At 40.7% G+C, this 13601-nt stretch overlaps 1 protein-coding gene across 10 annotated transcripts in view; it reads right to left on the reverse strand.

The window, feature by feature from the left end:
* The window catches only part of WDR59 (WD repeat domain 59), a 111542-nt gene that overhangs the window by 39924 nt on the left and 58017 nt on the right, over positions 1-13601 (reverse strand). For 9 of the 10 annotated variants that reach the window (XR_009151947.1, XR_009151948.1, XM_058155426.1 and 6 more), the window contains 4 exons: positions 12957-13121; positions 3441-3536; positions 1593-1749; positions 385-454 (listed from right to left, as the gene is read on the reverse strand). Coding sequence is in view for 8 of the 10 variants with exons in the window: in XM_058155426.1 (XP_058011409.1) it covers positions 385-454; positions 1593-1749; positions 3441-3536; positions 12957-13121 (488 nt within the window). In the remaining 2 variants the exon portion in view is untranslated. The remainder of the gene's footprint in view (positions 1-384; positions 455-1592; positions 1750-3440; positions 3537-12956; positions 13122-13601) is intronic. The other variant, XM_058155423.1, reaches the window with a different exon arrangement.

Genomic DNA, 13601 nt, shown 5'->3' on the forward strand with positions numbered 1-13601 from the left:
TCTTAAAAACTTCCAGTGTTGGAGTATTTACAACTTCTGGAGGCAAGTTGTTATTAACAGGTTGAAGTTTAACTTAGCTATTTTGTCTTGTTCCATGCAAAAGCTTATGACTACAGATGCAATAAAAAGGTTCTGGATTTCATACATTGCCAGGGAAAATTTTGACAAGAGTTAGGGTTGCAAAATCACATTTTTCACCCTAATGAACCAATTTAATTAAAAAGCATAAGCTTTTGTGAGCCACAGCTCACAAACGCTCATGCCTTTTAATTAAATTGGTTGGTTGGAAAAGATGCCACCAGACTCTTTCACTGAAGTCAGTTCTGTCTTCTTGCAGCTGGGAAGGTCTGTGAAGGCTGCTGCCTGCCAATACTTGATGCTTACCGCGGTGTTGGTTCAGTAGGTGAGACTGTACGGTGCATCGTCATTGGTCTGGTGAAGTATACCAGGTACCCTGAAATAATCAAGAGAAACCTACACTGCAGACGTTTGCCTCGAATGGAAAGAGAGACCCAACAGCCATTATTCCATGCACAAATTTTGGATGTTCAGAAGTTACAATTCATTTATTATTTTAAAGGAACCAGATTTGTTCATCAACAGTAAAGGCAGTTCTTGATTTACAACAGTAATTGTGCCTGGCAATTAGGGTCATAGGTCAGGACCACTGTAAAGTAGGTTGGAGCTAAGGCTTATGATAATTAGGGACAGTGGCTGAATGCCCAGAATATTATAATGTGACCATGGGGGGAGTTGAAATCGGGTCATTAATCTTTTCGGAAGGGGGATCTATTGTAACGTCAAACGATTGCTACATTCAGTCATAAGTCAAGGACTGCCTTTAGAAGAAGGCATAAACCCCGGTCATGTAGTATCTCTAACCGTAAGCAGAGTTGGAGCAGATCTGTATGACCTGGGAATCCCAGGGCTGTTACCAGACTAGGGGGAAGAATATTCCATAAAATGATGCTGGCCAAACATTGGTGGCACAGTAGTTCAAATGCAGTATAGCAGGCTAATTCGGCCAACTGCCAGCAGTTCGAGTCTCACCGGCTCAAGGTTGACTCAGCCTTTCATCCTTCCGAGGTCGATAAAATGAGGACCCAGACTGTTGGGGGCAATAGGTTGACTCTGTTAACTGTTTAGAGAAGGCTGTAAAGCACTAAGAAGCGGTTTATAAGTCTAAGTACTATTGCTATTTCTGTAAGACTGTCAAAGAAACTACAAGATACAGTAATCAGAATTCAGGCTAACTCAGGAATGCTTTATTTTGTGGAAGAAGGCAAATTTCTGGATTCCTGAACTTGTAACATTAGAGCAGGGTGTAAAAGTCGTGTGTCACGGAATTGTCACATGACATATTGGGACTTTCCCCCCCTTCGCTAAACTGGGTGGGGGCAGGGCCAGCACGTGACGCATCCAGCCCACAGGCCACAAGCTTGACACCTCTGCATTAGAGCAATCGCTGGTTGTATAGAAGCTCTAACAAAACAGCAATGGACAGCTCCCTCTTTCTGGTGGAAAAGATGAGACAGAACTTCCAGCCTCTGTCCTTCTCTTTTCCATTTTCCTAGAGTTAAGATGCAACTCACCTGCCCCACAGAACCTCGCTCCAGAGGTTCGAGGAAATGGAATATTGGAATCCTGATAGGAGCCGTAGGCATTGGAGACCCTCGGAAAGGTTGGTAAAGGTGGTGTTACGGAATTTGGGAGTGCATAGGGGTCACTGGAAGAGCTGTCTTCCTGGTTCTGAAAAGACATGGAATTAAGACACTCAGGGGTCTTTCCTCCTACTTAACAGCAACCCCTCCTCACAAAGGCCTCCCTGGGCATCAAACCAGAAATGGGCAGCGTGTGGGTTAGATATGACTCCCTAACTCTATCTCTGCACTTTCACAATCCAGAACACAATATTTGAGAGCTAGTTTGATCCAGTAGTTAAGGGTTCAGCCTAGAAATCAGGAGACAGCGAGTTCTAGTCCCACCTTTGCCATGAAAGCCAGCTGGCTGACTTTGGGCCAGTCAGTCTCTCCACCTCACAGGTTTTTTGTTATGGGGAAAATAGGAGGAGAAAGGCATGTTGGGTATGTTTGCCACCTTGGGTTATTTGTAAAAATAATAGAACCAGGATACAAATACATAATTATGATGTCATGTGGTGTGATGGAGTGGTACTTCTCACCCGCTCCAATAACCATTTAAAGTTTAAGACAAGAGTGTCAAGCCTTTGTGAGGCTTAACACATTTATTTGTGGTACCGGAAAAGATTTCCTACTCCTGCCAAAGATATAAGCCCATACAAGCTTAAGCAATTTTGTTATGCAGGGGTTCAGGGGTTAAAAAAAAAGAGAAATGCAACTCTTTTAGGAAATAAATTGCCTGACTTCCATTTCACTTGAGCAGCAGAAGAATTTTAATGTTCCTTCTACCAGAAAAGAGATTTTAACTGTTCTGTCCCCTCCCGCCCTCAGCCACACGAGCTGGCTAAACGAGCCAGTAATTGAGTTCACGGCTGCTATCAGTCCTGGCAGGGAATCTGCAGCTGCCTGCCAAAGTCTCCCTTATCTTGGGGTTGCCGGGCAACCAGGAAGTCAGCAATCCAGGCCGAATGTTCAGCTCAATTCTCCACGAGTCAAATAGTTCAGCTCAATTTTTGCTCATCACGGAGCAGAAGAGCAGCCTGCACTGCTTTTATACTCTGTGGGGTGTGGCTCCGTGACTCAGCACTCTCTAGGCCTGCCCCATCCCTTTCTTTGTTGTAGCCGCCTCTCGTAATTCCAAAACCTGGGATCTAGCCAGGCCTGGTTGCCATCAGCCGGGTCTGGAGGTGTGGCCTGGGGGGGGGAGAGTCATGGGACAGAGGCCTCATTATCTCCTCCACCTGGCCTGCCTCTGGCTCCTGGAGCTGAGTCAGAGGAGCCGGTGCTCCAGAGGTAAGTCCTGATGGCCCTTCCCCCTCACTTTCCAAGTCACTTTCTGGCAGGAGGCCCGGCTCAGGGGGCGCAGACACAACACTAACTCTGATCAGGAGATACAAACTCTTTTGTTTTGTCCCACTCTGTGAGAAAACTGTGGGCTGGAAAAAAGAGGCAGCAGGACGGACAAGCAGCTCACATTGTGAGCGTGCATGGACCATAACTTTGAAATGTAGTTATAAGTACTTTTTGGAGGGTGGAGAATTCTGGGAGTGTAAGTCCACAGGTGTTAAGGTCTTAAAGTGGCCAAGAGTGGATGCCCCTGCTTTAAACAGTCACTAAGCAACCAGTCCTAAATTGAGGACTCCCCTACCTAGAAAGCCTGTCCAGAACCTTCCCTGCCCTTTTAAGAACCACAACGTCCTTAATGCTTTCCACTTTTCCAGGGCCAGAATTAAATTTCTCCACCAGGGATGCCAAATAGATTGATACGGGCAGAGCACTTTTGCGGCAAGCATTTCCTACCACAACGGACTCCAGGCAGGAGACCAGCTGGCGTAGACATGGCTCCAGGCAGCACTGATTGCGTTTCACTTTCTGCATGGAAGTGTCCTTCAAGATCTGAAAGAGATCCCAGATGTGGGTTGAGTTGTTTTCCCCAAGCCTGCACACCATAGTTCAAAGCTGTGGAACTGTCAGGGGTGGGCAATTAATTTCCCCAAAGGAAGGAAGCCTGCTGCGGGCCCCATCGGTCAAGGAACTCTGGCTGGTGGGTTCAGGAGAGGGCCTTCTCTGCCATGGCTCCTGCCTTTTTGAACACCTTGCCCCCTGAGATGAATAGAAAATTAGAATGGAATGGAATGGAATGGAATGGAATGGAATAGAATAGAATAGAATAGAATAGAAGCTGGAAGGGACCTTGGAGGTCTTCTAGTCCAGCCCCCTGCTCAGGCAGGGGGATTGGCTCACATCCTTCTGTCCTTCTGCAGAAGCCTGAAAACCTGGCTCTGCTGGATGGCCTGGGGCTCTAGTTTGAGCTCAGAAAGCTCAAACTGCCCAAGGAGCTGCTGATTCAGTTCTACAGAGGAATTATTGAGTCTGTCATTTGCACCTCTATAACTGTCTGGTTTGGTTCTGTAACCCAACAAGAAAGACACAGACTTCAGAGGATAATTAGAACTGCAGAAAAAATAATTGCTTACCAAACTGCCTTCCATTGAGGACCTGTATACTGCACGAATCAAGATAAGGGCCATGAAAATATTTACAGATCCCTCACATCCTGGACATAAACTTTTTCAACTCCTACCCTCAAAACGATGCTATAGAGCAGTGGTCACCAACCAGTGGTCCGTGGACCACTGGTGGTCCACGAGAAAATTTTGGTGGTCCGCAGAAAAATTATTTGCATTTTTTATATTGCACTAAATATTATTTATCTTTTAAAAAAATCATATTAGTGGTCCTTGAGATTTAAAATTATGAATTTAGTGGTCCCTGAGGTCCGAAAGGTTGGCGACCCCTGCTATAGAGCACTGCACACCAGAACAACTAGACACAAGAACAGTTTTTTCCCGAAGGCCATCACTCTGCTAAACAAATAATTCCCTCAACACTGTCAAACTATTTACTAAATCTGCACTACTATTAATCTTCTCATCGTTCCCATCACCCATCTCCTTCCACTTATGACTGTAACTTTGTTGCTGGTAATCCTTATGATTTATATTGATATTGATTGTTCCTGATTGCTTATTTGTACCCTATGATTATCATTGTGTTATATCATTAAGTATTAAATTGTACCCTACAACCATCATTTGTGTTGTAAATGTTGCATCTTGATGAAGGTATCTTTTCTTTTATGTACATATGCACCGACAAATTCTTTGTGTGTCCAATCACACTTGGCCAATAAAAATTCAATTCAATTCAATTCAATTCAATTCAATTCAATTCAATTCAATTCAATTCAATTCAATTCAATTCAATTCAATTCAATTCTATTCTATTCTATTCTATTCTATTCTATTCTATTCTATTCTATTCTATTCTAGACTTCCGGTGGCGCCACCTTCTTCGCTGAGTTCCTAATTAAGGGGCTCCGTACTGAACTTCGTAAAAGCCAGGAAAACGCGGGCTTTAATCTCTTTCCCTGGATGAAAGGGAAAGATAAGAGCTGCGGGGGTGTGGTGGTAGACCTCCCCAGGGGCTTTGTTTTTAATTAAGCAGAACCCTGAGGGTCGAGAGTTCCATAAATATTCCTGCCAAGCTCCGACTTCAGTGCGTGCCTGCAAAAGCAGGAAAAGAAGAAAGTGTCCATCTCTGCTAATTGTCTTATCTTTATGGATTTCTATAAGCAGACGGAATGAGCTCGAGTGAACAATTACTGGATTGCAAGTATTTTTGATTTCCTGACTTCTACCCTTTTAAAAAGAGAAACTTTTTTTTTCTTTGTTTCAACTGACTCTTTAAGATGGCGCCTGAAAGGGAGTGAAAGAATCGAATTCTAAACAGCCTGTGTAACTAAGAAGCTAAGAAATGTTATCTGTGGATTTTAATGAAGTGAAGTGAGCTCTCCTATACTTAAAGGGGAAAAGAGAAGTTTCTAGACTTATATTTTGTGAATTTTAAAAACTGAAATGGCTACTAAACCACCTAAGACTGGGGGTAGAAGGGGTTCTGAACCAGCTTTAGAAGATTTGATTAAAGAACAAGGGAAAGTCTTTGAAGAAAAGTTTAAGGAGATAATGGATAATAATGAGAAAATAAGAGAGGAAATAAAAGAGAATAATAAAAAAATAAGAGAAGATATTTTGATGGCTTTCCAAGGTTTGGCAAAAAGACTGGAGGTGGTGGAGGAGGAGGTGCAAGAAATTGCTCAGTCAAATCAGCAAATAGAAAATAGAATGGGGGGAATGCAAATCAAATTGGACAAAAATGAAGATCAAGTGGTGGTGATGCAGTATAGAATGATGGAAGGAGCTCTGAGAATTAGGGGCTTGAATGAGGAGAAAGGGGAAGATTTAAAAAATTTTTTATCAGAAGCTCTGGCTGAATTTATTGAACTTGATCCACAAGAGGTTGCTTATCAAATTGACAAAATTTATAGAGTTAATTCCTGGATTGCTAGGCAGAAGAAACTTCCTAGAGACATTGTGGTTTATTTTTTGAAAAGAACAGTGAGAAATCAAATTTTGCAAGTTGCATTTCAGAAAAACTTGAAAATAGGGGAACAGGAGCTGAAGGTTTTGAAAGAGATTCCTCCCAAGATGTTAAGGGATAGAAAGGACTTTACATTTTTTACACAAGAACTTAAGAAATACCAGATTCAATTTAGATGGGAGGTTCCAGTTGGTTTGACAGTGTATTTTCAAGGAAGGAGATATCATATTGATACAGTGCTTAAGGCCAAAGATTTTCTTTCTACCGTGCTGAAACTTGAAATAGAAATAATAGAAAAAAGAATTCAAGAGACTCAAATGGGTGTGGAAGCTGAGGTGATCCCAGTGATGTTATCATCTGAGGAACAACCACAAGAACAAAGACTGACAAGGGGAGCCCTTAAGCGTAAAGAAAAGGAGCAACAAACTCAAAGTAAAGTTCAGGATTCTGTTACAGAAGCGGTGGGAGGAGCACAGCCAAAGATACGGGAGGACGATCTTCAGCAGGCGAAGCTTCAGCAGGCCAGTAATGGCAAATAAAATCTTGACCTGAAATGTCAATGGTTTGAATTCAGCTCAGAAGAGAAGAAAAATATTTCATTATTTGAAACAATTTAGAAATGATGTAATTTGCTTACAAGAAACGCATATTAAACTATCAAATTAAAAGTACTTAATAAACTCAAAGTTAGGTAAACATTTTGTTGCCTCAGCTTTGGACAAAAAACATGGCATAGTGGGTTTTTTTGAGAAAAGATATACCAGCCAAGTTAATAGAGGCAGATATTCACGGAAGATATATTGTTATTGAACTTACAATAGAAACAAAAAAGACCCTTTTGTTTGGTATATATGCACCAATTCAGCAACAAGAAAATTTTTATAGAATGTTGTATGATAAGTTGATTCTATGGGTTTATAAATCTTGTATTATGTTGGGAGATTGGAATGGAGTAATAGATACACGAAAGGACAAGAGAATTCTTTCTAAGAAGATACCTGCACATGCAAAGCTGCCTAAATCCTTTTTTGACATGATAAAAGATTTTGACTTGAGAGATGTATGGAGACTGCGGAATTTGGAGGAAAGAGACTATAATTTTTTCTCTGATAGGCATCAATCCTTCTCATGTATTGATTTTATTTTAATTTCTAATGATTTGCTTTTTAGGGTGAAGAAAACTAAGATATTTCCAAGATGTTTGTCTGATCATAGTCCTGTTTGGATGGAATTGCAATATGGAAAAGAAGGTAGAAAAACATGGAGATTAAATGAAAATTTGTTTAGATATCAGGATAATGTAAATCAATGTAAAAAGCAGATGAAAGAATTTTTTGATTATAATTTGAATAACGAAACATCGATAGAAATGGTTTGGGACGCCAGTAAAGCTTTTATGAGAGGTGTATTAATATATATTAATAATAGACAGAGAAATAAGCAACAAAGACAGCGTAGGTATTTAGAAGAGGAAATTTATAAGAAACAACAATTATTAATACATAACCCGCATGATCAAAAACTTAAAGATGCAATAAAGTTATTACAGAATCAATTTAATATGATAATAGCTGATCAGGTGCCAACAAATATACAATATGCCAAACATAATACTTTTTGTAATGCAAATAGTCCTGGTAGATGGTTAGCATATACCTTAAGGAAAAGACAAAAACAACGTACTATAGAAAAAATAGAATATAAAGGTAAAGAGAGATACCAACAGGATAAAATTAAAAAAGCTTTTTTAGAATATTATACAAATTTATATCTTAAAGATAATTTATTGAATAGGGATATTGATAATTATTTGAAGGAATATAAGGTTAAAAATTTAACTTTAGAACAAACGGATGAACTGAATCGGCCTATAACTTCTGAAGAAATTATCTTGGTAATTAAGCAATTAAAAATGGGGAAAACTCCTGGTACGGATGGGCTTACAGTTAGTTATTATAGGAATTTACAGGATGAGATGTTAGGTACACTTAAGGAATTATTTAATCAGATACAAATAGGAGGGGGAATTCCCCCCTCATGGAGAACCTCTTTTATTTCATTGATACCAAAAGAGGAACAGGATTGTTCTAAACCTGGGAACTATCTCGCTTTTAAATAATGATTATAAGATTTTTGTTAAAATAATAGCTAATAGATTAATGTTGATTTTGCAGCGAAGAATTCATAATGATCAATCTGGATTTATAAAAGGGAGACAGATGAGGAATAATGTTAGGCAGATTGTTAATTTACTGGAGTATTTAGAAAAGAAAATTTTTATTCCAGCAGCATTTATTTTTCTTGATGCAGAGAAAGCTTTTGATCGATTGCATTGGGATTTTTTATTTAAATTAATAGAAAAGATGCAATTTGGAGATGGTTTTATAAGAATAATTAGGGCAATTTATGGAGAGCAAACAGCACAGATTATAATCAATGGTAGCTTAACAGAACCTTTTAAGATTGCGAAAGGAACAAGACAGGGATGTCCTTTATCACCATTATTGTTTATTCTAACTCTAGAACCATTATTGGATAAAATACGAGAAGTAAAGGAGATAGAGGGAATTAGAGTTAGACAACATGAATATAAGCTGAGAGCTTTTGCAGACGACCTGGTGATTACTTTATCAAACCCTATAAACTCTAGTAAATCTTTGTTGGAAATAATTGATCAATATGGGAAGGTTTCAGGGTTTAAGGTAAATCAGAAAAAGACAAAAGTGATAATAAAAAATATGGCCAGACAACAGAAAGAAAAATTAGAGGAAATAACAGGATTTGAAATTGTAAAGAAGGTTAAATACTTAGGGGTCTATATTACATCGTCAAATGTGAAATTGTATAAGAATAACTATGAGGTTTTATGGCAAAAAGTTCAGAAGGAGTTGATTGATTGGCAAAAATTGCAATTATCCTTGCTGGCGAGAATAGCTGCTATTAAAATGAATGTTTTACCTAGATTTTTATTCCTCTTTCAGATGATACCAATAATTAAGAAAGATAAGAATCTTGAGGAATGGCAGAAGGGAATTAATAAATTTATATGGGAAGGTAAAAAAGCTAGGGTTAAAATGAAAATAATTCAAGATTCCCGGGAAAGGGGAGGTTTAAAAATGCCCAATTTTAAATTATACTATGAAGCAGCTGCTCTCTCTGTAATAAGTGATTGGTTTAATTTAACGGAGGAAAGAATTTTGAATATAGAAGGTTATGACTTGCTATATGGATGGCATGCATATTTAATTTATGACAAAAAAGTCGATAAGGCCTTTAAAAATCATGTGTTAAGATCTGCTCTTCTGCGTGTTTGGAAAAAATATTCTTACAAACTAAATTATAAGGTTCCTATATGGGCAAGTCCTAGACATACAATAGAGAATATAAATATAGAACAGAATCAGGAAATGATTACATTTATTTTATTTATTTATTTATTTATTTGATTTCTATACCGCCCTTCTCCCGAAGGACTCAGGGCGGTGTACAGGCAAAAATAAAACAGACAGTACAATATATAATTTAAAAATGCAATTAAAAAACTTATTTTAAAATTTGCCTGAAAATTAAAATATACAGTGAGCTAAAACCCCAATTAAAATTAGTTAATAAGAATTTTAAAAATTTGATGAAATTCAATTTAAGACAGCCCCGCGCGAATAAAAAGATGTGTCTTAAGTTCGACGAAATGTCCAAGGTCAGGTATTTGGCGTAAACCTGCGGCAAGTTCGTTCCTGAGTGTGGGAGCCCCCACAGAGAAGGACCTTCCCCTGGGGGCCGCCAGCCAACATTGCTTGGCGGACGGCACCCTGAGAAGTCCCTCTCTGTGAGAGCGTACGGGTCGGTGGGAGGCATGTGGTAACAGCAGGCGGTCCCGTAAGTACCCAGGCCCTAAGCCATGGAGCGCTTTAAAGGTCATAACCAGCACCTTAAAGCGCACTCGAAAGGCCACAGGCAGCCAGTGCAGTCTGCGCAGGAGCGGTGTTATATGGGAGCTACGCGGAGCTCCCTCTATCACCCGCGCAGCTGCATTCTGGACTAACTGAAGCCTCCGAGTGCACTTCAAGGGGAGCCCCATGTAGAGAGCATTACAATAATCCAAGCGAGAGGTAACGAGCGCATGAGTGACCGTGCACAAGGCATCCCGATCAAGAAAGGGGCGCAACTGCTGAACCAGGCGAACCTGGTGGAAGGCCCCCCTGGAGACGGCCGTCAAATGATCTTCAAACGACAGCCGTTCATCCAGGAGGACACCTAAGCTGCGCACCCTATCCTTTGGGGCCAATAACTCGCCTCCAACAGTCAGCCGCGGCTGCAGCTAACTGAATCGGGGTGCCGGCATCCACAGCCACTCCGTCTTGGAGGGATTAAGCTTGAGCCTGTTTCTCCCCATCCAGACCCGTATGGCTTCCACACACCGGGACAGCACTTCAACAGCTTCATTGGGGTGGCCTGGGGTGGAGAAGTACAGCTGGGTGTCATCAGCATACAGCTGGTATCTCACCCCAAAGCCACTGATGATCTCACCCAACGGCTTCATATAGATGTTGAACAGAAGGGGCGAGAGAATCGACCCCTGCGGCACCCCACAAGTGAGGTCCCTCGCGGTCGACCTCTGCCCCCCTGTCAACACCGTCTGCGACCGGTCAGAGAGATAGGAGGAGAACCACTAATATACGGTGCCTCCCACTCCCAATCCCCCCAACCAGCGCAGCAGGATACCATGGTCGATGGTATCAAAAGCCGCTGAGAGGTCTAATAGGACCAGGGCAGAGGAATAACCCCTGTCCCTGGCCCTCCAGAGATCATCCACCAATGCGACCAAAGCTGTCTCCGTGCTGTACCCGGGTCGGAATCCGGACTGGAACGGGTCTACATATAAAGATATTTTGTATACTGAAAGAGGTAATTTGCAATTAAAATCTCTGCACGTACTAAAAGAAGAAGGGAAAAATTAAACTTGGTTTCAATATGAGCAACTACGTGCTAGATGGAAGGAAGATCAGAAAATTGGTATAGAGCAGAACGAGGGAAATTTGGTAAAGCAAATTAGAAATCAGTCTCAGGAACATATAAAGAGATTGTATAATGTGTTACTTGAAATAGATTCTGAAAGGGACTTGGTAAAGGACTGTATGATAAAGTGGGCACAAAATTTTCAGGAGCCAATATTATTGGAAACTTGGGAAAAAATTTGGGTTAGAAATGTTAAATTCATGAGCACAGAATCTGAGGGAAAATTTTTATAAAATGTTTTATAGATGGCACTTAGATCCTAAGAAATTATCGTGTATGTACCCAGATATACAAGCAAAATGTTGGAGATGCAATTGTGATGATGCTACATATTTTCATATTTGGTGGACTTGTAAGGATATAAAGGCCTTTTGGATAAAAATTTGGTGGATTTTACAAAATGTTTTGAAAAAGAAGATAAAGTTCCTGCCGCAATTTTTTTTGTTGGGAATTATTACGGACTGTACAGTAATTGAGACTAAATTGATTTTAAATCTAATAACAGCAGCAAGATTACTAATAGGACAATACTGGAAGAAAAAAGAAGTACCTACAATAGAAGAATGGATATTGAAAGTTGCCAATTTGGCTGAGATGGCGAAGATATCAGCCTTTTTGAAAGACAATACGCAAAAAAGATACTTAAAGGAATGGAAAAAATGGATTGACTATATTCAAAGTAGATATCAGACTAAGAGTTATCAGATTGTTTTTGAATGATTATGATATATTATTTTTGTTTGTTTTTGGGGGAAGTTAGGAATTGATGATTGTAGGGGTATAATTAAGTTGGGACGATTAATTAGTTGGGACTAATTAAGTTAGCATATGTTTGTTTTATTTTTAACTATACCTTGTGCTCGTTCCGGGAAGTCGGGGGGGGGGGGAGGGGGGTTGTGAAGGGAGGGGGGAGGGGAGGTGGGGGGAAAGGGGGGGAAAAATTTCTGTAAAACTTTTTGAATAAAAAAAAAAATCTATTCTATTCTAGTGGGGAGAATCACACTTGAGATGGTTCTTATTAAAGAGGCAATCCCATCTCCCCACCCCCACATCCTGTTCTCTCCCTCCCAATTTTTTAACTATATTTTATTTTGACCGGGATTTCTATTTTTATTCTTTTAAATATATTTGTTAGGATTTTAAGTCACCCAGAGCCGTTCACTAAAAGATGGGCAGCATATAAATTAGATAGATAAATATGGTTGGATGGATATAGATAGATGATAGATGGACAGGCAGGCAGGCAAAAAACTGGGACTGTTGTGGAGTCATTCAGAGTCGTTCACCACAAGATGGACAACATATAAATCCATTCATTTATTCAGCCATTCAACCAATAGGCAGACAGATAGACAGATGAGAAACTGGGACTGTTGTGGAAGGCCGAGCCAAAGTGTGAAGATGCGTAGGTGTGCACGCACAATGTAAATTGAAAAAAAAAAACCAGCAGTATCTTCAAAATGATCCCTGGACAGGGACCCCGATGTGGCCTGGGGAAATAAAATGCCCAGGCAAACAAACCAGATGCTTGTTGATAATAGCAATAGCACTTAGACTTATATACCACTTCACAATGCTTTACTCTTAGATCCTCTCTAAGGGATTTACAGAGTCAGTCTATTTGCTCCCAACAATCTGGGTCCTCATTTTACTAACTTCGGAAGGACGGAAGGCTGAGCCATCCTTGAGCCGGTGAGACTCGAACTGCTGAACTGCTAGCAGTGGGCAGAATTAGCCTGCAATACTGCATTCTAACCACTGCGCCACCACGGTTTTTAAAATAAGACCCTTAATCCTGGCATATGCCTTCCCTCTTGCTAACAACCTTCTCTCAGGAAAGCTGCTTAGACACAGACCTACCTTCAACAACTTGGCTTTCATGGTGGAAGGGATTGTGGTCTGGTTGACAAACTGGAAGGAGGGGGCTGCGTTGTTAGGATACTGTGCAGGGAACATCACCAACATCTTCACCCTATGGTTGCTGCAGTGCACCGAGACCGTGCAGTTCCGATTGACCGCGTCCATCTGCCAGAGCCAAGTGAGAAAGAAATGTTAGGAGAGGCTAACATTGGGTCCACACTGCCTTCTACTGACATTTCCCTACAAGGATTGGTGACAGTCCAGTCTCTTCTTGAAAGCTTCCAGTGATGAAGCTCTCACAACTTCCGAACGCAACTTCTGTTCCATGGGTTGATTGCTCTCACTGTCAGAAAATTTCTCCTTATTTCCAGGTTGAATCTCACCTTGTTCAGTTTCCATCCATTCTTACTTGTCTGGCCTTCAGGTGCCTTGGAAAATAGCTTGACCTTCTCCTCTCTGTGGCAGCCCCTCAAGTATTGGAACATTGCTATCCTGTCTCCCCTGGTCCTTCTCTTCACTAGACTAGCCAGGCCCGGTTCCTGCAACCATTCTTTGTATGTTTTAGCCTCTAGCCCCCTGATCCTCTTGGTTGCTCTTCTCTGAACTCTTTTTAGAGTCTCAACACCCTTTTTTATATTCTGGTGA

Source organism: Ahaetulla prasina, chromosome 12 (genome assembly GCF_028640845.1).
Source record: "Ahaetulla prasina isolate Xishuangbanna chromosome 12, ASM2864084v1, whole genome shotgun sequence".
NCBI classification, from domain to species: Eukaryota; Metazoa; Chordata; class Lepidosauria; order Squamata; family Colubridae; genus Ahaetulla; species Ahaetulla prasina.